Source organism: Prionailurus viverrinus, chromosome D3 (genome assembly GCF_022837055.1).
Source record: "Prionailurus viverrinus isolate Anna chromosome D3, UM_Priviv_1.0, whole genome shotgun sequence".
In the NCBI taxonomy this organism is placed as follows: domain Eukaryota; kingdom Metazoa; phylum Chordata; class Mammalia; order Carnivora; family Felidae; genus Prionailurus; species Prionailurus viverrinus.
The window spans coordinates 27,004,464-27,032,271 of record NC_062572.1 but is presented as its reverse complement, the minus strand read 5'-3'; the positions used below and the strand labels follow the sequence as shown (position 1 = coordinate 27,032,271).

The 27,808-nt window shown below is 52.6% G+C and overlaps 1 protein-coding gene across 3 annotated transcripts; it reads right to left on the bottom strand.

Annotated features, from left to right (window-relative positions):
• Positions 1 to 290: 290 nt before the first annotated feature.
• HPS4 (HPS4 biogenesis of lysosomal organelles complex 3 subunit 2) lies at positions 291 to 27,808 on the bottom strand. Of its 3 annotated transcripts, none has more exons than XM_047828684.1 (14): positions 27,716 to 27,808; positions 25,765 to 26,266; positions 23,987 to 24,077; positions 21,867 to 22,010; positions 18,228 to 18,335; positions 17,455 to 17,571; positions 15,535 to 15,629; positions 13,308 to 13,380; positions 12,361 to 12,397; positions 11,333 to 11,429; positions 9,922 to 10,813; positions 4,589 to 4,721; positions 3,988 to 4,096; positions 291 to 1,534 (listed from the first exon to the last, which is right to left on the bottom strand). In XM_047828684.1, the coding sequence occupies exons 2-14, from the start codon at positions 25,803 to 25,805 to the stop codon at positions 1,363 to 1,365; spliced, it is 2,109 nt and encodes a 702-aa protein (XP_047684640.1). In that variant the 5' UTR covers positions 25,806 to 26,266; positions 27,716 to 27,808; the 3' UTR covers positions 291 to 1,362. The 3 variants fall into 3 exon arrangements, with proteins under 3 accessions (XP_047684640.1, XP_047684641.1, XP_047684642.1); XM_047828685.1 differs by having other exon boundaries at positions 27,720 to 27,796; XM_047828686.1 differs by having other exon boundaries at positions 1,394 to 1,777.

Sequence of the window (27,808 nt, the reverse complement as noted above, 5' to 3'; positions counted from 1 at the left end):
GCCAGTGGCAGCAGGGACTCCAGGGAGAGGTGGAAGGAAGGGTGGCTGGGCCTGGTGTGCTGGGCCAGCCACGCTGACCTGGCACAGCAGCTGCGGCCAGTCACCCTCACGGACAGACCATTCTGAAGTGCGCCCGCACTCACCTGCCTGTGTCGGTTCAGGCATGGCAAACTGCGTCCGTGCCAAATGGGCGCATGTGCGTGCACACACACACACACACACACACACACACACACACAAAATATCTTTACCTTAACTTTCTCACTAGAGAGGTCACCATGACTCACAACTCAATAGCATTTTGGGCTGTTTTATTTTTAGCCCTGGGCAACTCCTTTCAAGACAAGACACAGTCACAAACATTAGGCACTTGTTCACTGACATGAAACTATTAACATTGCAGTTTCCAAACGGAAGTCTCAGGTACTCCCAGTAAACAGTTCAGACCCTGGTAAAGATCTCATCCTGTGTTCTGTATCACATTATTGTAAACTTTCTGCCTGGAGCATGGGCCCGGGAACACAGATGAATGCTGCTCCCTTTCATGCAGCCACCGCTAGAAAGCACAGCTTGGCTTTTGCCCCGTTTTGAGAACTCCTGTTTGAGGACCTTCACTGGAGAGGGGCCAGCTGCATGGCCCACGTCACACCAAAGGCGCACGGCCCGGTGTGCCATCACCCAGTTCCCGGGGCTCACGGCTACCTTAGAACCCCAGGCTCCCTCCCATGTTATCAAGACTTGCCCCCAATGTGAGTGTTCCAAAGAACAGAACTCCTGGTTTTGAATATAGTTCTAGAAGCATGCAAACGAGATGCTTCTGGCATCCCTGCCTGCCTCCCTGCGTTGCGCGTCCAGACCCCCCGGGGGGGGCCACTCCAAAGAACACCTACCTGAGGTGTGGGGGTTCAGTCTGCTGGCTGACAAATCCTACCCCCTGCAGCCCTGCCTCACACCGCCCCCTGGACTCAGGACAACAGGGTTGCAGAGAAAATGCTCGTGGTACTAGTTAGGGTCCAGATGCAATAGCAGCGAAAAGTGACAGGTGCCCAAGACCGCGTGTGACGGGACAACTACCTGGCCCTGCCCCTCTTTGGTTGGGAGCCAAAAGCACCCGGCCCGGCCGCAACCTGGCCAGCGTAACAAAGCCCTTTATTGCGTGCTCTAGGTCCACTGACCCGAAGAACTACCCGCTCAAGCCCCAACCTACAAAAGGAGTGACACGCACACACGTATCATCATGTTCCTACAAAGGGAATGTGCCGAGGAAACTAGAACAGAGGGACTTTCAAGAAGGCGCAACTTCTTTGCTATTCGACTTGCTCATCCTCTCCTGGGGTGATGAACTTCCTGCCGCGGCCCGGTTCAGAGCAAGTTCACCCCGTGCTTCAGCAGCTTCTGCTTGGCTTTGCCGGGGAGGCTGAAGGCGCCGTCCTGCGGGCTCGGGAAGCCGGAGCTCCGCGCCGCCACCGCCAGCTGCTGGAAATAGGTCTCCTGGACGGGGCTGCAACAGGCGTACACGGCTGTGGAGGCGTTTCTGAGGGGGAAGAAAGAAGACAACGGTCCCAGGCTGCCTGGGCAGGCCTCTGACCACACAGAGACATCGGGAGGTGCTCGGCAGGGGCCCAGCGATGCCAAATGCTGGCGGGGGGGGGGGGGGAGGGGGGGGCAGCTGCCGCGGTTCGGGGTTCGACTTGCGCACTCGAGTTCCAGGCTTCAGTGCCAAGAGCTGTCTTCCTTCCTTTCGACTCTCTGGAGGCTGGCGCTGTCCGTGGCGGCCCTGGCCACAGAGCCCGAGGTTAGGGTAAGTGCAGGACTGCGCTGGCGGATGTACGTCTGGCTGACAGCAGAGCAGCTCCGCCAAGCGCTCTCGGGCAGCCTGGCTCAGTCCTCACCCAGCCTTACGCAGCAGCGGCGAGGGCACCCGGAGGCGCAGGGCTGGGCGATGCCGCCAGGCTGACGAGCACGGACAGTGTCCACGGAAGGCAGCTGGATGAGTGGGGGCAGTGAGGGCAGAGGAGAGGGCTGCGACATCAAGTGACAGGAAACCTGTCACAGAAGCGGAGGGAGGGGTGAGGGACCCGGGCAAAGGAGGACCCACTAGGGAGGAAGTGACTCCGGGGCCAGGCAACCACCTGGTTCCCTGATCCTGCCTGTCTCGGACTATTTCCCCGCTGGGCCTCAGTTTCTCCAAGTCTAGTAAAAGGGAGTGGAGTCAGGGACCCTGGGCCCAGCTCACTGGGATTGCTGCTTCCAGGGGAGGTAGGAGGAGAATCCCATCTTCCTCCAGCTTCCCCCTCTGGGACCTCAAGGGGCCAGAAGGGTCCACCTGGCCTACGTGTTTTGTGGCACTTGCTAGACAGCGGGATGAGTCACGGACGAGTCCTCACAGGCACCCGGAGGGAGCACCGCGGCCTGGTGGCTACAGGCCTCGAGCTGGGCTCACACACGCATGATCCCAGCCCCGTGGCTTCCTAGCTGGGTGCCCCCTGGCTAAGTTACTCCTCCTGAGTCCCAGCTCTAAGTCCCAGATCTGCAAAATGGGTATGACAACAGTGAATCCCATCGCTGAGACTTTTCTTGAGACTAAATGAGGAAAACACACAGAAACTGCTTAGTACATGGTGAGTGGTTAAGAAATGGTGGCTGCTGTTTCTGTTACTATTAAAATAAGCCACAGATGCCAACACAAAACCCCGCTTGGCTCCAAAATACCGCAGGGCCACAAGGTGGTTAAGACATCCCAAGCTGACATTTGACTCATTTCCATCCCTCTCTAAACAAACCCCCCCCCCCCCACACACACACACACCCTGACACAACCGGTTCCCAAACCAGTGACTGTAAATGTCCCTCTAGGTTGCCAGGTTGGGGCAGCTCTGACTTAAAGCCAGAGGAGGCACATTTATTATGGGAAAATATCCTGAAATACTGACCCCCGGGTACAGGGCATTAGCACCACGTCACCATGATGGCCGAGGTCCCCGTGTGCGTCTGTGGGAGTCCAGCACCCGCGCCCCTCCCTCTCGACCACCCTGCCCGCCCCTGAACTGGAAATATGGGGACACAATGGGCACTTCAGAGTCAGAGAGACGTGGGTTCAAATCCTGGCTCTGCCCCTTAATCAGAATGTGACCCTAGGACAAGTTGCTGATCCTTTTTGTGCTTCGGTATCCGCACCTATACAATGAAGAGGAAAAAACGCACTTTCCCAAATCGTTGCCAGGATTCGGTGGAATCACAGACATACAGTGGGCCCTCCCCGTCTGCCCTCTAACTTGCCTTATGTTCTCCTACCGGTTTCATTAGAGAAGCATGTAGGGAGAGAAAGGAGAACTCAGTTGGTTAAATACTATAAATTACAATGCTAATTTATGGAGCTATACCTACCAACATGGCGATGGGTAGGATACATCATAAAATGAAAAAAGAAACTTGTAAAAACAGCACGTTAGTGTGATCCTGTTTTCTAGAAGAAAAGCTATTAGCATAATGAAAATACTGACCGTCTATGTTTTATAAGCAAAAAAGCAAACCCCAAACAACAAAACCTGGAGTACGAGACACCAAACGATTATCTGTGGGGATCTTTTGGGTGTGTGGCGGGTGAGGGGAGGCGAACGTTTTACTTCACAGATTCGGGTCAGTCTGTTTTGCTGTAAGCACATGACTCAGGTCAGATGGCAGCAACAGCACTCAGGCATCGCTCCAGGCAAGGGACAGAGGCCCCCTGTCCCCGCAAGGCGGTGGGGACCTCAGCTTTCCTCACTGTTGCAGCTTATCGTCTAAAGCAGGTCCGAGCCCCAGGCAAGTCCCCAGAAAATACAGGACGTGGGAAAGCGTGACAGGAGGTGATGGCGGGCAGGGGAGCAGACCCAAGGAGAAGCACTGGAATGTTCTTCATTTCGTGATGCGTAAGGCTGTGGCCCGGACCCCTGGGAAGGCCACTCTGGGTGCAGGACTTCAAGAGGGACCCTGGGGGATGCTCACCTGATGGTCATCTCATACAGCGCAGGCAGCCGGGCAAAGTCCGAGTGCATGAGGCCGACGGCCCGGAGAAAGCGGCGGTCCTGGGCGGTGGCCACCTGTGGCAGGTTCGCTTGTGGAAGAGGACACAGAGGTTGTGGCAGGGGACTCCCCCGGCCGACCGGCCCACCCCCGGCACTGTAGGCTGGGAGAGCGTGTGGCTCGCGGCCACGGGCGCAGGGGCCCAGGGTGTCGGCCACCTACGGCTGCCACCATGCGACGCAGCACGCGCTGTCCCTGTGAATGAGCAACGCCCGGTTTCCGCCCATGGATCCCACCGCTTTGAGGCAGACCTTATCACAGATATTTGAACATGTGTGTGCTTCTCTCCAAATGTTGGAGAAACAACCAAAAAAAGACAAATGAGTAAGGGAGTGTTTGCCAAGCGGATTCTAAACTCAGTGGGAGCTGGCTCCAAGCGAGAAAGCAGCCTCTTAACCGCGGTCCACAACTCCGAGCGGAGCACCAACAACGGGGCGCCGGCCCCGAGTATGAACCCACCCCCCCCACCCCCCCCGACCCCCCACCGCGAGGAGACACCCTGGCCCCACACGCCTCTCCTTACTGGTCAGCACATTCTGGATGCGGTCATAATGCGTGAAGTTGTACGTCCTGCTGGGGAAGGCAGCGGCGTCTTTGGGCAGCGTCTCCTTCAGGTGGACCTCCAGCCCGTTCAGGGACGCCAGGCTGCTGTGGTACTGCGGATGGGCAGCGGAGACTTAGGAATATCCCCATGGCCATCCGATTGAGCAAAATGACCCTTGGGGCGGCGCCTGGGCGGCTCAGTCGGCTAAGCACGCGACGCTCGGTTTCGGCTCAGGTTGTGATCTCATGGTTCGGGAGTTCAAGCCCTGAGTCAGGCGCCACGTGGAGAGTGCGGAACCTGCTTGGGATTCCCTCTCTCGCTCTCTCTCTGATCCTCCCCCGCTGGTACATGTGTGTGCACACACATTGTCTCTCAAAATAAATAAGTAAACTTAAAAAGAAAGGACTCTGACCGGCGTTTTTACCCGTTTTTAGGGAAGTACTAACTCTTGCCCTTATGTTTTGATGTTTTCCTAAAATGGCAGAAAAATCAGAAGACAGGTGAACGGAAAAGCTGAAAAGGAAGCAGAGAAAAATGGTCCATAACCTGACCACATAGTCGTCGCCACTGCCGGCATCTTGGTACATCTTCTGACCGTGACTTTCCCGCCCGGGGCACACATTTTCACAGCACGGGTGGCTGGTCCCACCCCCAGTGCTTCTCGCCAGGAGCCTGGGCTGAGAAGCCCCCCACCCCGCCGACCGTCTGCAGTGAGTTTGCCTCTCTCTGGGGCATCTAGAATAGTACCAACCACACCCCCAAACAGGGGTCAGATAGACTTCTGTGCTCTGTGGTTCAGAGGAGGAATCTGGTTGAGGAAAGCTGTCTGGGAGGGGAGGCCCAACCACCTGTATTTTAAAACAACCTCCCAGGACGAGTCACGTGCAGGTACAGCTGAGAACACAGAACTACACCATTCTGTAGGATTCTTTCTTTTTTTTTTTTTAACATTCATTTATTTTTGAGACAGAGAGAGGCAGAGCATGAACAGGGGAGGGACAGAGAGAGAGGGAGACACAGAATCCAAAGCAGGCTCCAGGCTCTGAGCTGTCAGCACAGAGCCCGACGTGGGGCTCGAACCCATGGACCGTGAGATCATGACCTGAGCCGAAGTCGGACGCTTAACCAACTGAGCCACCCAGGCGCCCCGTAGGATTCTTTCTTTATAGAATAAAAATGGGATCAAACCATAAATAACAATTGATATGAGTTTTATAGCTTAATGATACAGCATGAACTATGCTCTCCGTCCTTAAAACTATTCTCTTGCAACGTCAAATATCATTCTCCAACGGCTGTCTGGTAGTCTTTGAGTTCCGCTTTGGACTTGACCAAATACAGCCTGAGGGACTCGGTCTGAAGCAGGGCCCCCTCCCGCCCCTGTCCTGAGGCTGCTTTGGCCACGAGAAGGCCACCGCCGCCCCGGGGAAGCAGGTGGCTCATCCTGGCCAGATGATCAGGGGCAAGTTAACTGAATTTTCTGTGTCTCACTTTTTTTTTTCCATCTGCAAAATGGGACGACGACAGGGCTGTTGAGTGCAGTAAGTGAAAATAACACACATAAAAGTCCACTGTAAGCTCTGAAAGTGCTACCCTGGGGGAAAGGCATTTTTACAGAGTCAAGAAAGCGAAAGTTATCGTCAAAGAAGAGGGATCTTTTTAATGGGCACTTTTAACCACCACTCGTCTGTGGACTGTTACTCAACAGCCGTGTAGAAAACCAAGCACACGTGAAAAGTACAGAGTTGGAAGTGTACTGGGCTCATGTTAGTTCTTCTCTCTGAGTGTCTTAGAAGTGATTTGCGGGGCGCCTGGGTGGCTCAGTTGGTTGAGCGTCTGACTTCAGCTCAGGTCACGATCTCGTGGTTTGTGAGTTTGAGCCCCGCATCAGGCTCTGTGCTGATAGCTGGGAGCCTGGAGCCTGCTTCAGATTCTGTGTCTCCGTCTCTCTCTGCCCCTCCCCCGCTTGTGCTCTGTCTCTCAAAAATGAATGTTAAAAAAAATAATAATAATAAAAAAAAGAAGTGATTTTCAAAGGCAATACATCTGCACACAAGGGTTCAACCTTTATATCCGCAGCGCCTAGCACAGTGCCAGGCCCCTAGTAGGTACGCGATAAACATCAACACAGTGAGCAGATAAAGGGGCAGATCCAATGCAAGCACATCCCACTTATGGGCTATTGCGTTTAAACTGAGGTGCGTGGTAAAAAAGTCAAAGGACCCATGCTCAGGGATCTCCTGGTCCGATTATCGCTATAGCATAACAGACACAGCCCTTCACCGATGCTAACGAGCCTATCTGAATAGATGGGCACACACGCCTGCACAACCCGTCACCAGAAAATCAGACCACAGCCTCGCTGGAAGTTTCTGGACCTCAGGAAACTCGTAACCGTCATCCCTTCCATCCTGAGCTGGTGCCCAAAGAAGGGGATAATGGGGACAGAAAGTGAGGTGTGCTAAAACCCGAGTTTTTCCTGTGGGTACTGAACTCTGCTTCTGGAATTTTCTGCCCAACTTGTAGTCAAGGTAAAATCACTTAAGCAAAAACACACATTCACACGATGTTGTGTCAAATGATATGCAGACGAGTTTTTACTGGGAACCAATGCTGTCATCTATATGAGGGGTCAGCAAACCATGGCCCGGGTGCCAAATCCAGCCAATTGCCTGTTTTCATAGAGCCTGAGAGCTAAGCATGGTTTTTACAAATTTATATGGTTAGGAAAAAAAAAATCAAAATAATAATATTGTGACATATGAATATCATACAAAGTTCCAATTTCCGTATCCACGAGTAACGTATTATTGGAACACAGCCACTACGTTTATTTACATGTTGTCTGTGATTGTTATTGTCTTACAAGAGCAAAGCCGAATAATTGTACAAAGCTGAAAATACGTGCTAGGTCTTGCTTTACATTCCAAGTTCGCCAAGCCCTGATATATGCTAACACACACGTGATCCCCATGACGGCCCCAGGATATATGAAGCTGGGCTGATTCCTGGACCCTCCAGCTTCTAATCCACGGTAAAGCAAGGGGCCTGAATGTCAGCGTGTGCCAAAATGTGCTGAAGAAATGATGCAATAACATGCACTCACCCAAAGCATTAGTTTCACGGGGGACAGGTGCATTTTCATGAGGTATTTTGTGCTAACACCGTGGCACTAACCTCAAGCCTCATCTACTGTGCACAGACAGCTCAAAGTCCTACTGTAGCGAATAACTGATCTGATCACTGTACTTGAAGGTCGGTGAGATTATCTTGGGTTTTGAGAAGGAAACTATTGGTGGCTCTATGCTGCCCCCTGGTGTGAGCGTACTCGGTTTTCTCTGAACCATTCCCCACCTCTCTTAGCGGCTCCCCCCACACCCCTTTCCACCTGCTCCCCACCCCCGGCCGAGGCAAACACGAAGAGGTGGCAGATCATCTGCTGAAAGACGAGTTGGCAAATGGCACGAGGATGACCTGGTGGTGTGTAACGTGACCAAGGAGCCCTTTCAAAGAGGGCGGGGGAGGGGGTGTGCTCACTGCCACATCTGAACTGTAGTTTACCATTCTTCAGGGGACTGGCTTTTCTAGACAGCAACAGAGGGTCTGGAGGGAAATCAGGTCAAGTGTTTTGGATGCAGGCCCAGGACAAAAAGGCAATAAAACATCTCTCCCAATTATAAAGCAGGCAACCTCTGGGCTTGGTCAACAAAACCTGCTCTCAAAACGGCAAGCCGATCAAAGTTATTCCTGACCCTTTTTAGAAAAGACGAGTTTTTCTTCTTCATTAAGCTGCCTCTCTTTCCTGGGGCCCACCCAACTGTTTCTCCTTTGCATGAAAGCCCACAGAGGCCGCTGTCCTGATATGGAGGACCTGCTTGTGATAAACCAAGTCAGACCCCTTGAGGGTCAGATCAGTGGGGGAACAGACAGGCGGGGGCAGCGAGACGAACAAACAAAAATTCTGGACCCTCCACTCCCACCAGGTCTCCCGACGAGGCTGTTTTCTTCCTGGTAGAACGGGGATTACAGTGCCTACCCCCAGTGCTGTTCTCAGGCTTGGCTGAAGTAACAGATGTAAAGGCTTCAGCATACAGGGAATGCAGAATACATTTTAATCTACTTCCTTCCTCAGGAGCAGCCTGTGCTATTTTTTCTTTTTCTTTTTTTTTTGGTGGGGGAAAAGTAAAGGTATCATATCCACTTCACTGCACCTGAATGCTGGGCCTTCAAAACAACCTGTCTACGGCTTGGCACGAAGCAGAAGAGGCCATGAAAACCAAGGCATCGGGGAGAGGACGCCCACAGAACCACCACCATGCGTCCCCATGCAGTGTCAGAAGGAGACAGATAAGTCACTCAGAGCTGCGGGGAAGGAGGGTGCGGGAAGCGAACAGGCCGCCCTGGGTACTGCGGGGTCTGTGGAGCGGGGAGATAAGCCAGCCAGGGCTGGAGAGGGGCAGCGGCTTGCCTCGGGGCTCTGTGCAGAGGAAGCTGCCTTCCCTCCCCGCTCTGTGCTCCAAGGTGACCCGCTCACTTATGGAGGGTCACCAGCCCTGCATGCTAATGAGATCAGCTTAGAATAATATAGATTTAAGAACAAAAACAAGGCAAGCCCCAGGACACCATCTGCCCTGCAGCAACTTCTGCCAACTAAGGCAAGACTGTTACTATAGCAACTGGATCTCCAGCGTGGGCCTAAGCTCCAAGCTCGGAGCAGGTCAGTTCACTGCTACAAGCAGGGAAGGGGCTGGAATGCTCGAAGGGGAGCCTTCCGGAGCCAGTCAGCCATTTCAGATGTCCAAGGTCCTTTAGGAAGGAGCTACAGATCACCGCGGTTCGGTGCAGGGAGACTACGGCCTCCAGAACACTCCCCACCCAGGCTGTGGCACGTGCAGAGGACAGACTCCAGCCGACACAGAACCCGCAGGTGCCCAGGCTGGGAAGTGAGGCCCCGGGGGACGGGGGGGGGGGGGGGGGCGGGAAACGCACGACAACGGCTGTGTTCCCGGTCTCCACCTGCCAGTACCCCCCACACTGCCGAGGGGGAACCAGAGCATCGCAGCCCTGCGCTCTGGGAACCTGGAGGAAGCAGGGAAGGGCCAGAGAACGGACTCCTGTTGGACACCCCAGCCCCCGGCACTGTGCTCTGCGCTGGACGACTCGTCCCCACGAACCCAGGGCGTAGGTACCACCCTCAACCCCTCCTCGTAGAGCGGGACTTCGGCGCAAGGTCACGCGGCACCTGTGTGCCGCCCTGAGGGGAGCACCTTCCTGCCCGTCCCCTCCCAGCAGACAGGTCTGTGCACACTCACCACCTCCTCGATGGCTGCGTCGTCGCCCAGCAGCGGCTCCTCGGCCAGCAGGGACAGCACCAGCCCGTTGACATCGTGGGTGTAGAGGTTCATCGGCACAAGCCCCTCACGGGATGTGGGGGCTGACCTCGGGTCATTTCTGTCTGCAGAGGGACCGTCGTCCTGAGACTCTGCCAAGTCAGAACCGCCGGGTGTTGAGCGGCTGTCACAAACTCCAACAGGCTGCTCTGTGCCTCGTTCGCCCACGGGAAGCATGGTTCCTTCCTGCCTCGAGTCTGAGCAAGGCCATGACCACGGCCTGCTCGTCCTTCCAGGGAGGCGGTCTTCCCTGGGAGAGGGGGCTGGGCTGCTGTCCCCTGGAAGGTCGTTGTGCTGCTCCAGGGCTCCGTTCTGGGGGGGGATCTCAGGAGTGGACAGAGACAGGAAGCTGCTGAGGGCATCAGGCGACTTGGGTTCCTGGCTGCCAGAGTCACTGGCACATTCCTCAAAGCAAGAACTGCCACCATCTGGGGCACACGTACTCGGGAGGGCAAAATAACCCGGGCACATTCCTGTTTCCCGAGCTTCTGGAATGTGGATCTCAGACAAGTCCGGTTCCTCCTCCGCCCAGGGCAGACGAGGTTCCCTCGCCAGGGAGCCGCAGAGACCAGGACCCTTGTCCCTGGCCGGGCTGTGCTGTCTTGCAGGCTTGATGTTCTCCAGATCACGGCCAGGCAAGCGCCTGTTCTCCCCCTTGCCATCTGGCCATGCTACGTCAGGACCCGTAGGCTTGGGAGTGGTTGCCAACATCCAGGCCGCAGATCCCACGTGGCCAGTGGCGTTTTCGGTGGGGGCAGATGTGCTCCAACGCTGGGCTAAGTGCTCCTGGAGTCTGGCCGGTGGGGCAGCCGAGCTAGCAAACCAGACAGACGTGACGGAAGGGCGCCCGACTGAGGGCAGGACAGGTGCCCTTCCCTGGGGGAGACTGAAGCATCGCTTCTCTAAAGAGCAGGGCCCTCGGTGACAAGTGGGTGCCCAAGGCCACAGAGCCCAAGAGGCCATCGTGGTCAATCCACAGGAGTAAAAGTAAGGCGATGTCTGGCCCTCGGGGCTTCACGCGGTGCTACGAGACCGCGTACTGGCAACGGCAGGGCCCCTGCTGAATGAGAGCCACCCCGCCTGGAAGTCTACTTTGAGTCGAGCCTTACGCTACATGTTGTACGTACGCTGTTTCCAATTTTGACTCCGAGCCCGTGAAGTAGGTTATTACTGGGTCCAATTTACAGCCAGGGAATGGACTTGCCCAAGGTCACACAGCTGGTAAGCGGCAGAGCTGGGACCTGAAACCCACACCCATCTCGCGAGGCCAGCCACCCCAGGTGCCCCTTCCATAGCAGAGCGTGGGGAAGATGGAAGGTTGGCCTGTTTGTACCTCGTTTCCTGCTCCATTGGGAACTCGTGGAGACTGATGGCTTCCTCTTCGGTCAGGAACACAGGCATGATCTGGACATTTGCAGGGAGTGCCGCTCCTAGAATCACAAAGCAACACCGGGCTCTGCCATGGGCCGGGAAGATGGAGGGACAGTAACTACGCTTGGGGTGACCCATCCAAACGACACGCCGACTTGGGAGAGCCGCTCCGACACACTCCTCAGCCCAGAACAAAAGACGCGAAACCGCAGCTAGAGTTCTGTGCCCGGTGGGGAGGGAGCTCTCATGGGCAGCTTTATTCCTCGCTGTGGATAAAGGTGACTTGGGGGAAGAAAAGCTACTGGCACTTAAAAAACGAACAAAAACAGAATAAAAGCTGGAAAAATCTCCTCCAACTGACAAAAGGGATCTGCCCTAACTTATGCTTCAAACTAAAACAAAATCACCCGCTCAGGGATGCCCCTACATCCTGCAGAAGGTCTTTCTGGCAACTGCTGTTTCTCTTGGTCTCCTGTAACCATGATCCCCTGGACCTCGTTTGGGCAGTCCTGACAATGAGGTGGTGAGCATCTGAAAACAGGGATTGGAAAGGTACACGTAGACTCAGGAGCTTTACAACTAGGATTCTGATGGGTAACTTTGTTCTTTTAAGTTACAAAAAAATTTTTTTTAATATTTACTTATTTTTGGGAGACAGAGAAACAGAATGCAAGCAGGGGAGGGGCAGAGAGAGAGGGAAACACAGAATCCAAAACAGGCCCCAGGCTCTGAGCTGTCAGCACAGAGCCTGACGTGGGGCTCGAAGCCACGAACCGTGAGGTCATGACCTGAGCTGACGTCGGATGTTTGACCGACTGAGCCACCCAGGCGCCCAGGGTAACTTTGTTCTTAAAGCTCTAGTCTGTTTCCCTAATCTCTGAGCACAGGAAGTAACGCACGGGACCGCTGGGCCTCTCCCGTGACTTGCGTAGGGACAGGCGGCATAAAAGGCTATGTTCTCAAGAGGCAGCGATGCACCTTGCTACTTACCATGTTCCTGCAGGGCACCCCCTCCTGCAGGTATTCTCTGAAAATAAACACACACAGAAGTTGGCTCCGGGTTCCGCCTTCTCCTCCGGACCGAATCATCGGCACTGTGTGGTGCCATCTGCTCGTAAAATGTAGCCAGGCCCAGAACACTTGCCCCGGCCACATGCCAGCAGCGAAGCAGACGGCACAGAAGCTCCCCCAAGCTGCTTGCTCTCCACCACGGCCGGGGTCAGGCGAGAACCTGCGCCTCCCCAGGCCGCGGCTCCCCGCAAACGCACATCAGGCTTCACGGTCTGATCTATTTCCCTCCTCTGGGAATGAGGGCGAGGATTCCCGGTGTCTTTTCCACCTGGGGAGAACTCACCTGCCGTGGTATTCCCACGCCTGCTGCAGCCCCGGCGTGGAACGCACACACATTCCACCGTAACAAATACAGGAACGTCCGGGACCCTCATGATAAAGGATGTGACCTAAACCAAATGCTGTGCTAGATCTCTCTTGTTTATTCTGATTCACAGTCAAGGTGACAAGCCTAATTTTCTCTGAAACTGGGAATTTTCTCAAAAGAGCTTTCCAGACAATTCATCCAAAGGTTCCCAAACAACCCACACAAAAAAAACAAAAAAACAAAAAAAACAAACGAAAACTCTTCCGGCCAGCATGACTTTCGCTCCTAAGAAACGGTGGCTTTCTTTCTTTTTTAGTGGCTTTTTAAAAAACTCATGTTTCAAGTTATATAATTGTACTTGAGACAAAAATCAGCTCCCCAATCACATAGACTTTCCTCACCCACAAGCTAATACTGTTAATCTTGGGTATATTTTCCTTCAAGGTTATGTATTTTTTTAAATGCCTTGAAATCACAGCACATAAAATTCTATTTTTCTGCTTAAGAGACTAAGGCTGTGGACGAAGCATCCCAGCCAGGTGGGTGGACTTTACAATACCTGGTCCCGAGGTGCAGCTGGATGGATCAGGACTTTAGCCGTGAGGGACGGTGGGAGCTGGGTGCTAACAATCCTAGGTCACAGGAGCAAGAACAAAAAACAAGGACACCGTGAGACAAAATACACTGCAGGATTCTTAACACCCCATGTTGGCGAGGGTCTTGGGGACGCAGCCAGTGGGAGTTTCAGCTGACAAAGCCCTTATGGAGGGCACTCTGGCCATTCCTACCTAACTTCAGAATGTCCAAACGCTTTGACCTGCCTTGTACCAAGATGCATACTTAAGACTATTCATTACAGAGGCACCTGTGTGGCTCAGTCGGTTAAGCATCTGACTCTTGATTTCAGTTCACGTCATGATCTCACAGTTCGTGAGTTCAAGCCCCACATCAGACTCTACAGACTACTTGATATTGTCTCCCTCTCTCTCTCTGCCCCTCCCCTGTTCGCTCTCTAAATCTCTCTCAAAATAGGGGTGCCTAGGTGGCTCAGTCAGTTAAGTATCTGACTTCGGCTAAGGTCAAGATCTCATGGTTCATGGGTTCGAGCCCTGCATTGGGCTCTGTGCTGACAGCTCAGAGCCTGGAGCCTGCTTCTGATTCTGTGTCTCCCTCTCTCTCTGCCCCTCCCACGCTCGTGCTCTCTCTCTCTCTCTCACACACACACGAAAATAAACATTAAAAAATTTAAATCTCTCTCAAAATAAATAAAAATAAACTTTAAAAAAAAGAGTTACGTGCTACAGAAAAAATGGTAAAATAGTCACAAAATGGATGAACACCTAAATGTCCATCGAAAAGAATACGCAGTGAAGTGAATCGCGGCACAGCTGTAATACCAAAAACCGTGTGGCAATTACAAGAATGAAGTGGATCAGCATGGACTGATAAGTCTCTACTGTACACGTTGAGGAACCGTATGGGCCCGTTGACAGAGGCAGCAAAAATAAACAGAAGCAACATATGTGACATTGTACTGGAACCACATGGAAAAGCAAAGGATACAGATCAAACTGCTAGCAGCAGCAAAAATGCGTTCGTGCATTAGGTGTCTGATTTAAAAATACACCAGAAATGCAACATAAGGGGAAAATACCATTCTTGATGCAAGGCCACTGGTGAGCCTGGAGGCACCACAAGCAGATTCGGAACCATCATAATGAGAGAGGCGCCTGGGTGGCTCAGTTGGTTAAGCATCTGACTTCAGCTCAAGTCATGATCTTGCAGTTTGTGGGTTCAAGCCCCGCATCAGGCTCTGTGCTGACAGGTCATATGCTGGAGCCTGCTTCTAATTTGTGTCTCCCTCTCTCTCTCTGCCTCTCCCCCACTCACACTCTGGCTCTCTCTCAAAAATAAACATTAAAAAAAAATTTTTTTTTAAAGAGCCATCATAATGAGACAACGGGGAAAGCATGAGGGTCTGCCGTGCCGAGGGCCACCGGAAAGCAGGGCCTGTGCTCCGTCTGTCCACATCTGCCCTCTCTTTTCATTCTCCACAAAGGTTCTTTCCCAGTAGAGAAAATTCGGCAAGCAACCTGTCCGAGGCCAGGACTGGAAACCCACCAGGCTGTCAGGCCCCCAGACCTTCTCCAGTCACACATTCATCCAGGCATCAGAAAGCTCTGGACGCAAGCAGCGGCCGCCCATGAGGAGAGTGGCCTCAGACCACACGTGGAGGGGCCCTCAGGCACTCAGGCTCACTCTGATGCCCTCAACCACATGAAGAGGTGTGGGGAGATCTCAGAGGCCAGCAAGAGATGGACCCAGCCAGGCGGCAGGCAGGAGCCCAAGCAGAAGCAGGTGAGGCCGCTCTGTGCTGTGCAGAACCAGCTGGGGAAGGGCAGCAGGGCCCCAGGCAGCGGGAGGGGGCCGCAGCAGGCTCCCACACCCCTTCCCCTCCAGTGCTGTCAGCAAGCTGGGGCGCCCCAAGTCAGCACTTTTAGACTGATGACTATAAAGGCACGCCCCATCACGAGACTCACGCGGATCTCTCTAAAATGTGCCTTTTACATTCCTAGCCCTTTTCTGGACATGATGGCCAATTTCCCAGTGTGGCTGAAAGACAGGTATGTGCCCTAAGTCAAATCTCGACTATCTGACATTTGCCAAAGCAGCCCTCTTGGCACGGGCCACGGACAGGGCTCCCGGCCCGTGATCTGGAGGAGGCCGGGCCGGTCTGGCTCGGCGGCAGGGGGCTGGGGTGTGGGGGAGACACTGGCGTTACTCACAGTCCCTTGTAGAGGATACAGCCGGCCAGAATGTGAGGCGAGCGCTGGCACGTCTGCAGAATGAGGGCTGCCTTCAGCAACAACAGGGGCTCCACCTATGCAGGGCAAGAGGCACACCCACAAATCAGTGTGCTCACCATCGGCAAAGGTGGAGAGAGCAGGGGGCTTCATAGAACACGTGGACAGGTCCTAACCCAAAACTGGGGAAAAGGACAATGTGCCACGTGGTAAAATCCGTGTCACGCCTTGGGTCTATGTTCCACCTCTCTACATCTGGAACCCCGGCTGACACGAAATGCCCAATTCTTGGAACGAGGAGGCTTCTGCAGAAGCGAGGAGGTGCGGCAAATACGGCACACAGCCACTCGTGGGGACAAGGTAGGTCTCCCTCAGGAGAAGGACTACGGATGCTGAGACCAGGAGGCAGTGGGAGAGGGGAGCCCACCCCTCAAACACACGGCGTGGCACCAGGTAAAGCCACAAACCCCCTCCTCTCCCCTCCCTCTCAAGCACAAGCCACAGAGCTGGCTTCGTATCCCACCAAGTCCCATAACTCTGTCCCGTCACATAAAATGAAAGCATCAAGGTCTCTCACTCAGGGAAATAATCCTCAACTCGACGTTCCTTGCAAGGAGTCCGTTGCCTAGAAGTCCCTAAGAATACCGGAAGAGGATCTGAACCCGGTCAAGAGTCGCCAGCAGTAGCTAAAAGCTTCTTCCCATTACCTGCCGACAGCTAGAACCTGCAAGCACCATAGTGATCAGAGTTCAGTGCCAAGGGAGCAGGCTCTGGAGCCGAGTTTGCTCTTTCAAGCCTCAAGACAGTACCCGGTCCCAGCCAGCCATTCCGCAAAGCTCTGTGGCCAACTCTGAAAATCCCTCCAACCGGAGCCAGGAAAGCCCGTCTCCGATTCCAGCCAGAGTCACGCTCTGTGAAGGCACAGCCACGACCCCACCTGCCCGCTGACGGGACCCTCTTGACTCCTGTGGTGAGACGTGGCCCACACGCCTCCTCAGGTATTGGGGCGCAGGAGGACCATTCTTTGCGTCTCCCTTTGGCCTTGACAATGAGGACGTGATGTTCACCAAGATCAAGGCCACTGAGCAACAGGCAGCATCGGTGGTCAGGCCAACCACACAAGCTGCCTATGTGTCACTGAACACCAGTGGCCAACGGAGCGGCTCCGGGACGAAACGCTCCCAAGGACTCCCTCCCAGACAGAGACACCTTGTTTGTAAAATGGTACCACTGGGGGCGGGGGGGGGGGGGGGGGCGCCTGGGAGGCACAGTTGGTTGAGCATCCAACTTAGGCTCAAGTCAAGATCCCATGGGTTGTGGGTTCAAGTCCCACATCTGCCTGTGTGCTGACCGTGCGTAGCCTGCTTGGGATTCTCTCTCTCCCTCTCTCTCTCTGCTCCTTCCCTGTGTGCTCACGCACTCCCTCTCTCAAACTAAACTAAACTAAACTAAAAGCCACACTGGGCATTTTTGATGGTGAGAATACAAGTCAACTGTATCATATTCACATCAAAAAAGATGTGGGGACCTTCAGATGCCAGAGTCCAACACTTCTGGGGCACTAGCAAAATAACACCACCCTTTACTGAGTATTTACTTTGTGCCAATTTAGCTATGGTCTCGCTGTACTTTCAAAACAGTCCTGGGAGCAGGCATCCCGACAGCAGTTTGCAGGTTGGGAAACTGGGGCTCTGAGAGGAGACCTGGGCTGTCCAAGTTCACATGGCTGGCGAGTGGCAGCGTGGAAGCGGAGCACGGGTCTTAATAACCCTCCCCCTCCCCACCGAGAAATGACATGTTCTAGTCTCTTCTCTGGATAGAGAGGTCACAGAAAGGGAAGAAGAAAATGTCCAGAAGCTCTGTTCCTTTAGGCGGAATGGGTAAGGGGAAGGAGGGTGTTACTTTAGTTCGGTCCAGGTTCCAGAGGGAGTTGAATATCTTGTGCAGGTCACTGGTGTTCTTTAGGACCTGAGCAATGAAGGTGTCCCAAGCAGCGTGCAGGTCTTCCGGAGAGCGGTTCTACAACAGAAACCACTGGAGGTCAGCATCTGAGATTTGGAGAGACACCCCCTTTGGCAAGGATCCCTACTACTATGAAAATCATGGGGTGCCTGGAAGCCTCAGCCGGTTGAGGGTCCGACTCTTGATTTGGGCTCAGGTCACAATCCCACGGTTCATGGGTTCGAGCCCAACGCCAGGCCCTGTGCTCATGGCACGCAGACTGCTTGGGATTCTCTCTCCCTCTCTGTCTGCCCCTCTCCCACATGCTCTCTCTCAAAATAAATAAATAAAAACTTAAAAAAAAAAAAAAATCGTTCCTGACACAGGAAACTGGCCAGAAGGTAGGGCCTGTTTTAAACTTCCCAGGCACACGGGACCCCTCCCCCCCATAACTCACCCACCACAGACCCAGCGCTCGTGCTGGGGGTGGTGGGGGCAACCTGGTCTTCCAGCCGTCCCAGGGAGGAGGACATGGGGACGGACGTTCGCAGTGGATGTGACCTACACCACTGGGGAGCAAAGGCACCTAGGAGGGACTCCCGGGGCCCTTGACGTTGCCGCAGGATGTGACGTGTTTATGAAAAGTACGAGAGACCCTAGAGCAATGCTGTGCACTGGCGATCCCGGACCTGCTGCAGAAGTCCGCATGTGACTCCTCACCACCATCCTCATACCTGGTAAGCCAGAGAGACGGGCCCATTGTAAAAATTAAAGACACCAATGAGCTGATCCAGAAACTGCTTGCAGCTAACGTCGGGGAGCTCCACAGCACAGCCCAGCACCTAGAAAGAGGGAAACCAGGAGACAGGCATCTTCCTTTGCTCTGAGTCCAAACCTGGAATCCCGGCATCCAGGGCTCCACAGGGCTAGAAGGTACTGACCCGCTGAAAACGGATGGGTCTACACCAGGCCTACCGTGTCCACTCCAGCCCCGCTGGTCTCCAAGAGAGTAAGTGCTGTTTGTATCTACTCAAGTTGTCCAACCTGGAATGTCCTCCTTTCTTCTGTCTGTCTGTCCAAGGCTCACCCATCCCCTCTGCGCCCACTGCAGATTCCAGCACCTTCACGGTGCCCGTTCAGGTCACTCTGACCAATGCAGACCTCTTTGCTGACCCCTTATAGTATCAGGACTGTTAGTCGCACACTGGGTGTTTAATGTGGGTTCTGTTACAAACGCTGGACGGGACTCCGACTGTTTTGTGAATGGCGTTCTCGTCTCCCGAGCTGGACCAACTGCTTCGGGAGAGGAAGCAAACCAATCATCACACAGTTCTAGACTTCCAGAGTGCCGCGGTGCTCAGTTCCGCAGAAGAGAAACGTGTGCTCCTTCAAAAAGCAATCCGGCTGCATACTGAAAGAGCCTGAGAAGAGTCTGTATTCTTTGACCCAGTCATTCAACCTCTAGGGATCTTTCCAAAGGGAATCACCAGAAACCAAGAAACAAACAAACCCTGACATAAGACAAACAAATTCCTGACTGTAAGCTCCACTGAGGCCAGGATCTTTGCTTGGTTCACTGATGCAACCCAAGGGCATACCACGGTCTGGCACACGGTGCTTATTTCTTCCCTCATTGATCCATTAACCTATCGAATGCAACTCTAACAATCCCACTGCCAGAAACTGACATACTGATACCCAGAATATAAAATAGCTAAAGCCGCCCTGGAAAAGAAGGCTGGAGGACGTGGACTATCTGATTTCCGGACGGTGCAGTACTCGTACGGGATCTTCCAATCGATCAATGGAAAAGAACAGAGCCCAGAAACAGACCCCCACTGACGTGGTCGCCTGATCGTCAACAAAGGAGCCAAAAGAAGCCAAGCGGGAGAGTTTTGTCAAGAGTGGTGCTGGAACCACTGGATATCCATATGGAAAAAGAGGACCTTTGACTCTATTTCACACCACGCACCAATAATAACCCAAGAGGGATTACAGACCTAAGTTTAAAAGCTAAAACTATGGGGGCACCTGGGTGGCTTAGTTGGTTAAGTGTCCAGTTCTTGATTTGGGCTCAGGTCATGTCATGAAATTGAGCCCCATGTTTGGCTCTGCCTTGACAGTGTGGACCTTACTTGGGCTCCTCTCTCTCCCTCCCCTGCTTTCGTGAATGCACATGTGCGCTCTCTCTCTCTCAAAATAAACTTAAAAAAATCAAAGCTAAAACTATAAAGCTTAGAAGAAAAAAATTGGAAGACAGCTTCTCCAGTAGGATAGGTAGTGGTTTTACACAGGATACAGAAGGCACTAACTACAAAAGATAAAACTAGTATGTTAGCAATTAAAATTAAATTAAAATTGAGACATTCTGGGGGTGCTGGCTGACTCAGTCTGTAGCATGTGTGACTCCTGATCTCTGGGTTATGAGATTGAGCCCCACGTTGGGTGTAGACATTAAATAAGTAAGTGAACTTTTAAAAATAATTACAATGTTCTGCGCATCAAAAGACATCATTAAAAAAATTGACAGGCACACCACAAAGGGGGAGAAAATATCTTTAAAATATGTATCTGACAAATAGCTGATATCCAGGATATATAAAAGACTCACAGGACTTAGGACTCTGTAAAGAGAGAAAACCCAGTTTAAAAAATGGACAAACGGGTGGCTGGGTGGCTCAGTCAGTTAAGCCTCTGTCTTCGGCTCAGGTCATGATCTCACGGTTTGTGAGTTCGGGCCCCGCGTTGGGCTCTCTGCTGTCAGCACAGAACCTGCTCGGGATCCTCTGTCTCCCTCGCTCTCTGCCCCTCCCTGCTTGTGTGCACATGTGCTCTCTCTCTCTCTCTTCAGAAAATAAACATCAAGGAAAAATAATTTAAAAAAGTAAAAATAAAAAATGGGCAAACTTTGGGCAGATACTTCTTGAAGGGAGACATACCAGTGGCCATTAAGCACACGAAAAACCCTTCACAGCATTGGTCATTAGGGAAACGGAAACCCAAACCAAAATGAGATAGCAGTACACCCCCAGCAGAGTGGCTCAAACCGAACAGGCTGACAGCACGGTTGACAAGGACGTACACGAACGGGTATTCTCACACACGGTTGGTAGGACTGTAAAATGGAACAACCGCTTCGGGAAAAGGCCTAGAAGTTTCTTATAAAATCAACCTACACATAGCCCGTGACCTAGTGAATCTCTGCCTAAATATTTACCCACGACAAATGAAAAGTTATGTCCACAAAAAGACTCGTATAGGAATGCTCCTAGCAGCCTTATTCTTGACTGTCCCTAATAGAGGTGGTTCACGTATCCAGAAAAAAGCAAGGGCGGGAGTGGAGGGATATATTCAGACAATGGACATTCAGACAATGCTCTTCCCCAATACAGAGAACAAACTGTGGATGATGCCCAGCGAGGTCACAGGAACGACAGAAGCCTGCGGACAGGAATACTGTACGTACTCTTTCACTCCTATTGACAGTCTAGAACAGGCACAGCTCACCTGCGGTGGGAAAAAATCAGAACGATGGTTGCCTGGGACGCGCGAGTAAGAATTAGCTGGACATAAGGGAGCTGCCCGGAGCGACGCTAACATTCTGCACCTTGATGGGGATTCGTGACATGCAGGATGTCATCTGTCCAAATGTAGTAAGTGGCGCGCTCAATATCTGTGAGTTTCGGGGTATGTAAATCTTACCCCAAAACAAAACAAAAAACCAACACAAACCACTACTGAGCTCTAATTAACGTCATGCATAATGAGGTCCTAGGGGTGGGGAGGAGTATACCAGTGTGTGCAACTTTGGCAAGCATTAAAATAAAAACTGGATTGCCAGAAGATGAAGGCATGGATGGAGAGATGTGATAAAGCGACTACAATAAATTATAAGTAATACATATAATGAAATGGTAACTGCGGAACCTTGGAAATACACAGGACTGTTCACTGTAAGATTCCTTCAACGGTTTAGTATGCGCCTGGGTGGCTCAGTCAGTTGAGTATCTGACTCTTGATTTTGGCACAGGTCATGATCCCAGGATTGTGGGGTCGGGCTTTACGCTTAGCGTGGAGCCTGCTTAAGATTCTCTCTCTCTCTTTCCCTCTGCCCCTCTCCCCTGCCTGTGCTCTCTCTCTCTCTCTAATAAAGACATAAAAAAGAGACGTTCTGGAGAGTGCTCAGTTATGATGGCACCTGCAGAGAGTGACACAGGAAGCGCGGACGTACTGCCTGCGGCACCTGGGGGTGTGGAGGGGGTCCCAGGCTCCAGAGCCACGGAAAGCACTACCTTCTACACCTTACCAGCACAACACTCATCACCAAGGCAGATGGCCACCCTGTCAGCACGGGTTCCGTCTGGCAAACTTACCCAAAGGTACTCTCCGTCAACCTTTATGGCGAACTTCAGTTTCCGCAGACGAACGAGGGTGGGAGCTGAGGTGGAGAGGTCAGAAATACAGCGCACCACGCCCGCAATCTGTCCACAGAGCAACTCCTGCTGGTCAAGCAGAGTCTGTGGGAAAGCAGCAAATTCCAGAGGGGAAGGTGAAACCACTGAACTCGTATATCATTCATTTAAAAAAAAAATTTTTAACATTTTATTTATTTTTGAGAGAGAAAGAGAGTACAAGCGGGGGAGGGGCAGAGAGAGAGAGAGAGAGACACACACACACACAGAATCTGAAGCAGGCTCCAGGTTCTGAGCTGTCAGCACACAGCCCGATGCCGGACTCGAACTCACGAACCGCGAGATCAAGACCTGAGCTGAAGTCGGATGCTTAACCGACTGAGCCACCCAGGCGGCCCCACTCGTGTGTCATTTCTTAGAGCAGAGGCTGGGGCAACAGCAGACTGCAGCCTGCAGGCCAGATCTGGGGGGCTGGCTGGTTTCAGATGGCCCAGGAGCTAAGCATGGTTTTGATATTTGAAGGCCGTCAGGACAACAACAAAGAACGTGTGATGTAGAGCTCACATGGCCTGCAAAGCCTCAATACTCACTCTCTGGCCCTCTGCAGGCAAAGTGTGCTGACCCCTACCTGGGGTAACAAAGCTGTCTCAGAACATCCTGGCTGCGTGCATACGGTGACTGGGCAGAACTTCATTTTTGTTCCGAGGACTCGGGGCACTTGCACAGGTAGGAGCAGGAGCCGTTTGTCCCCATTCAGATCCCCTGCAGAGTGGCCAGAGCAGCCTAGACTAATCCCAACTACCCCAGCGGGAACGCGATCACATGAGCGAATGCAGAGGCCGTCTGAGCGTTAACTAAACTGCAGGACAGCCAGACGCTGTGTGACGCAAGAGAAAATGTACACGCCACCTAGGAAGAAGTCCTGCCTAAAAGAGCTTGAATCTACTCGAGGCTCTACGTCTTACTAAGAGCGTAAAGGAGACACAGGGGAAATAAGACCTGAAGTGACATCCACCACGAGGAAGTGATCGGGCAGAGATCAAAACAGGAAGGCAAAATTTGAATATAGTATCACATGATATTAAGGGATTATTGTGACCAATTAACTGGTGACGGGCACAGGAGGGTCCATGACACTCTCCTCTCTGCTTTTGTATACGTTTGAATGAGACTGTTTTGTGGTTGTTGGCGTTGTTTTTAATTTTTTTAAGCTTATTCATTTTTTTGAGAGTGAGCGAGCGGGGGAGGGGCAGAGAGAGAGGGAGAGAGAGAATTCCAAGCAGGCTCCACGCTGTCAGCACAGAGCCCGATGCAGGGCTCGAACTCACGAACCGTGAGATCGTGATGAGCTGAAACCAAGAGTCAGGCAGTTAACCGACTGAGCCACCCTGGCGCCCCATGGAAGTGTTTTTGATGAGCCGATCAAGGGGTGCCTGGGTGACTCAGTGGGTTAAGCGTCTGACTCTTGATTTTGGCTCAGGTCATGATCTCACGATTCTCAGTATTCCTGAGTTCCAGCCCCACACTGGGCTGTGTACTGTGGGTGCAGAGCCTGCTTGGGATTCTCTCTCTCCCTCTCTCTGTCCCTCCCCCACTTGTGCTCTCTTTCTCTCTCTCTCTCAAAATAAATAAACTTAAAAAAAAAAAAAAAAGAGCCGATCAAAACTTGGGAGCAAGGAGAGGCAGACAGAAAATCAGGACGGTGGGACAGCCTGGGCGGCTCAGTTGGTTTAAGCACCAACTTTGGCTCAGGTCACGATCCTGTAGTTCCTGAGTTCAAGCCCCATGTCCGGCTCTGTGCCTGTCCTGCTTGGGATTCTCGATGTCTCCTCTCTCTGCCCTCCTGCCACTCGCGCTTTCTCTCTCTCCCAAAATAAATAAACACACTTTAAAAAAAACAAACCAAAAAGAAAATCAGGGCAGTGGCAGAAAGCCAGAGAGGACGGAAGTACGGAGCTGTCAAGGGAATGTCAAGAATGCCTGGCTTACAAACTGTCCCGATGTAAATGCTCTGCGTCTGAAAAGCCACCACGCTGAGGCAGCCGCATCCCCACCGAACAATAACGTGCTGTGGCGCTCACCTGAGGAGGATAGAAATAACAAATGCCAGCCCTCGTCGGATCGCCTTCTTCCTTCACCTTTGAACCATCATAAAGGAAAAAATAATTCCACCTGGCAAGAGAACAGAATGGAGCCGTGTTTCCTTTCATCCAGCGATCGAGGCATTTTAAAACACAGCTTCCTATGCCCCAGCGCGAGAAGGGCTCATTACTCAGGATTTGAAGAGCCTTCTGGTGGCCCCAGAGAAGAAAAACATCCAGTGGCTACAAATAGATAACAAACCACTTCGAAAGTGCTGTCGAGTCCAACTAAAAATATGTCTCTATCCCGTCGTCAGACCGTCTGGCCCAAAGGACCAAAGTGTATCTGGGGGAGAGACAGAGCGCCCAGGGACATCTCTTGTTTGAGACACTGACCCTTAACCATACCACCACGTGGTTTGGAACACTGTCATTTAAGGCTCTGATAACCAAATTAGCTGGGGACGTCTTAGCCACACGCTCTGCAACTGCTGGGCACCACAGTCTCTGGAAATATCCCTTTGACCAGAAATCCACGCGTTCATTTAACAAACAATGAGGGCGACAGTGTGCTCTCCCCTTTGCCAACCCTGGGGCCATGGCGCTAATAGAGAGACTGTAAACATTTCATTTCAACGCAGGGCAGTGAGTCTATAACAGGAAAAATGGGGCTTATGAAAGCTGACAGAGGAGCTCCAAACCCCTCTCTGCCCTCACAGTGTGTTAACTCCAACACGACCCGTCATCAAACTTCTGATTTCCTTCCAGAACCCTCTGTTCTTTGCTAAGGACTCTTCTAGTCTACTCTGCAGTATAATTACCTCCTTAAGACCACAAAGCAGACCCCCCCAAAGGCTGAACCTGGGTTTTACCTCTCCAAAAGCACACCCATCAGGCTAGAGCATCAGGAGGAACTGTGACCACTCTTTTGACACCTGCGCTCTTCTCCCTGGATCTACACCCTCCCCCTACCACCCTCCCTGGCTCCTAGCTTCTCTTCCTGATGACAAGGCTAACTCTTGTTTCCGGCCACAGTCTGCTTTCCTGAGTTGTAGGACCAGATGTGGAACCACCTGCAGGGCAAGCCCAGATCAAAAAGCCTCAAAAACGTGTCAAACCCAATTCAGAAATCCCACTGCCGGGCCCCACTGACCCTCTCCTTACGTCGTCGGGGCAAAAGCACCCTCACACTTTCTGGCATGCAAAAGACACCCTGGGGGTCATAATGGATGGCTCCCTCTTTGTGCCTTCCACACACATAACTGGTCACTGAATCCTGCTCCTAGTTAAACCAGCCCATTTGTTTGCATTGTTCAATGAAACGTTTGCTGAGCCAAATTGGGAGAGAGGCTTAACCCGTGTGGGGCTGAGAAGGGAACGGAGTTTCAAGCAGACGTTGTGTAATAGCCTTCAAGAGGCAGACGGGCCAGACCTCTTCTTATGGTGTAATTCTGCACTGTAACCATTTCTTGTCTCTTACAAATGAAGATTACAACGCCCACGGTCTCATCGAAGCTGACTGCGTGACCCGGCCGTGGCCGGCTTTTCTGCAGTCAACCAGTAATGCTCGACTCGCTCGAACACTGCAAGGTTTGAGCTCTGGAGAGAGACCATCGGCTTACATGCCTGACTGGGCCGTTCTGAGAAAAATGCCTTCTTCCCCCCCCCCCCCCCCCCCTTAGTGAAAGCAAGACGGTCTGGCTGGGGATTTTCAGTTCATCCAAGGCATCGGTCCAGCAGCTGGGCAGGAGGCAAGCCACACAGGCCTTGCTACTCACCAGGAGGCTGAGGTCGGCTCCGTCAAGGTAGAAGTGGCCATTTACTTGCCAGTGGCCCTCATTCTACTTATTTGGGTTGTCTTGTCCAGTATTGCTTTTTGCGCCCCAGCAGTACATCCAGACGTGAGAGATTTAAGTGTTTTCAGCCACAACTGTCACCTGCTTGGTTTTCACGCAGCATGAAAGTGCTACTTCCTTCCTCGCAGGCTCTTCGGTGCCATGAATACCTCCATGCCTCTTAGAACTCTGGGAGAGAATCTAATAAAGCGAGAGAAATCTACCAGAAAAGTCAAATCCACTAAGCTGGTTCCATGAGGATCAGCATTCTGGCTCCCTGCAGAATGGACTCTTCAAAAAGCTCCTGGCCAGGAAAGCCCAAGGGGGGAGATGCATGCTGAAGGCGGTGTTCCGAAGCGATTTTCTAGTTTGTCTGATTCAAAGCCATTTGGAAGATTCTTTTAAACATTGTGAAGCTGCCTGTTCAAACATCAGTGCCTTGGTCCTAAAATAAACACAAGGAATAGATTATTTCAGAAACCCATGAGACAGCATGTGACCCAGCAGGGTTAGGCAAACGGTATACTTCAAAGAGTCTTCTAGAAAGTTGAAAATTGTGTTTCAGAACAAAAAAAGAGAGTGGGGCAGGACTTTAGAGTAAGTTCTTCAGTTTTTTTTGAACAGTTCTGCCACACAGAAGACAAAACTACACAAGTAGTGTGACATAGCTCTGTATGCCAGGGACAGCTATACAAATAAGGTGGTTGTTGCAGTAATCACGGAACTCAAATTAAGGAACTGTCACCTTGACAGCTCAAAAGTAATCTGAACGTTAAATCCAGAGCTGGGCAAGTTCTTCAAAACAAAAGAGTTTAACAAGTGGCTCTCAAACTCCAAGAGAACAGGCAACAGAGCACCATGGAATTTCAGAATCAGAAGGGACCCCAGCATCATTTACCCTGAGGCTTCTCTCTCGTACTGTCAAAAATTAGCTGGTCCCTGGCCTACTCCCTCCAGAGACACAGGCAGCTCGTAGTGTTAATTTTATCCTGCCACCAAACCAAAACTGGCCTCCCAGGAACCTCCCAACGTCGCTCTGGATAACACACCAGGAAAACAAAACAGGGTCTCTAATTCTTCCTCAAGAATTAGAGCGGTCCCTTCAGAACTCTATTTCTATTGTCACTTTGTCCAAGCTGGATGTCTCAGCCACAGGGTTTCAACTGCTTGCTCACCATCTGTCATCCTCCTGAGAATACTGTAGTTTTCCTAAGGCTCTTTTCTTAGAAGTACCTAGAGAGGACCCCACTGACTCTCTGAGGCCTGTGAAATCTCTTATCTTTCCTCAGCTTTAGGCATCTTGAGGTAGGCCTCCACAGGCCATACTCATGGTGTTCTCTGAAGCATTATCTGGGGCATGTCAGCTCTTGGAATCCAGGACAGCAGCCTGAGACCCCCATCCCTCGTTCCCCTAGGACCGAGCCCCACGCTGCCAAGGTCCACCCTCCTATCTCTAAAAGGTCCAGGGCAGGCCGGTAATGTCCCCGGGGTAGGGCAGGTGTTGGGATGCGACCAGAGAATGCTCCAGCAGCCTGGGAAGTTGCAGTAACGACCCGGAGGAGCCAAGAAGTGGAGGCAGGAAGGTGTGGTGTAGGAAGTGGCCTCAGTGAGTCAGCGGGCCAGGAAAAGGGGCGCTAACGACTGCGATCAGGAACGGGTTAAGGGTGTCTGGCGGTGTCTGGCCTCAGCTCCAGGGGGCCGGGAATTGGTGGGCAAAGGCGAGTGGGGCCGATTGCCGCGCGGAGAGGCCGCCAAGAGGCGCTCTCGGCCGGGGTCCCGCCCCTCGGTGTCCCTGAACCGCCCACCCGCCGGCATTGCCGGGCAGCCCGGGGTTTCAGGGCTCGGGCCCCGCAGGGTGGGCAGCAGCGGGGCGCCAGCGACTCCCGCCCCGTACCTACTCGCGCGGCGGACAGGCCCGAGGATCACGCGCCGCCAGCGCCTGCCGCCCCCTACGATTCCCGGAGAGCTGGCGCGCGGTGATGACGTC

Excerpts from the sequence above, each read along its gene's own strand:
- HPS4 (XM_047828684.1), bottom strand. The coding sequence starts at position 25,805 with ATGGCCACTTCTACCTTGACGGAGCCGACCTCAGCCTCCTG. Across the intron at positions 22,011-23,986 it reads GTTATTTCTATCCTCCTCAG|ACTCTGCTTGACCAGCAGGA; the intron begins GTGAGCGCCACA and ends GCTTTCCCACAG. Across the intron at positions 4,097-4,588 it reads CATCCAGAATGTGCTGACCA|CGAACCTGCCACAGGTGGCC; the intron begins GTAAGGAGAGGC and ends CTCTTCCACAAG.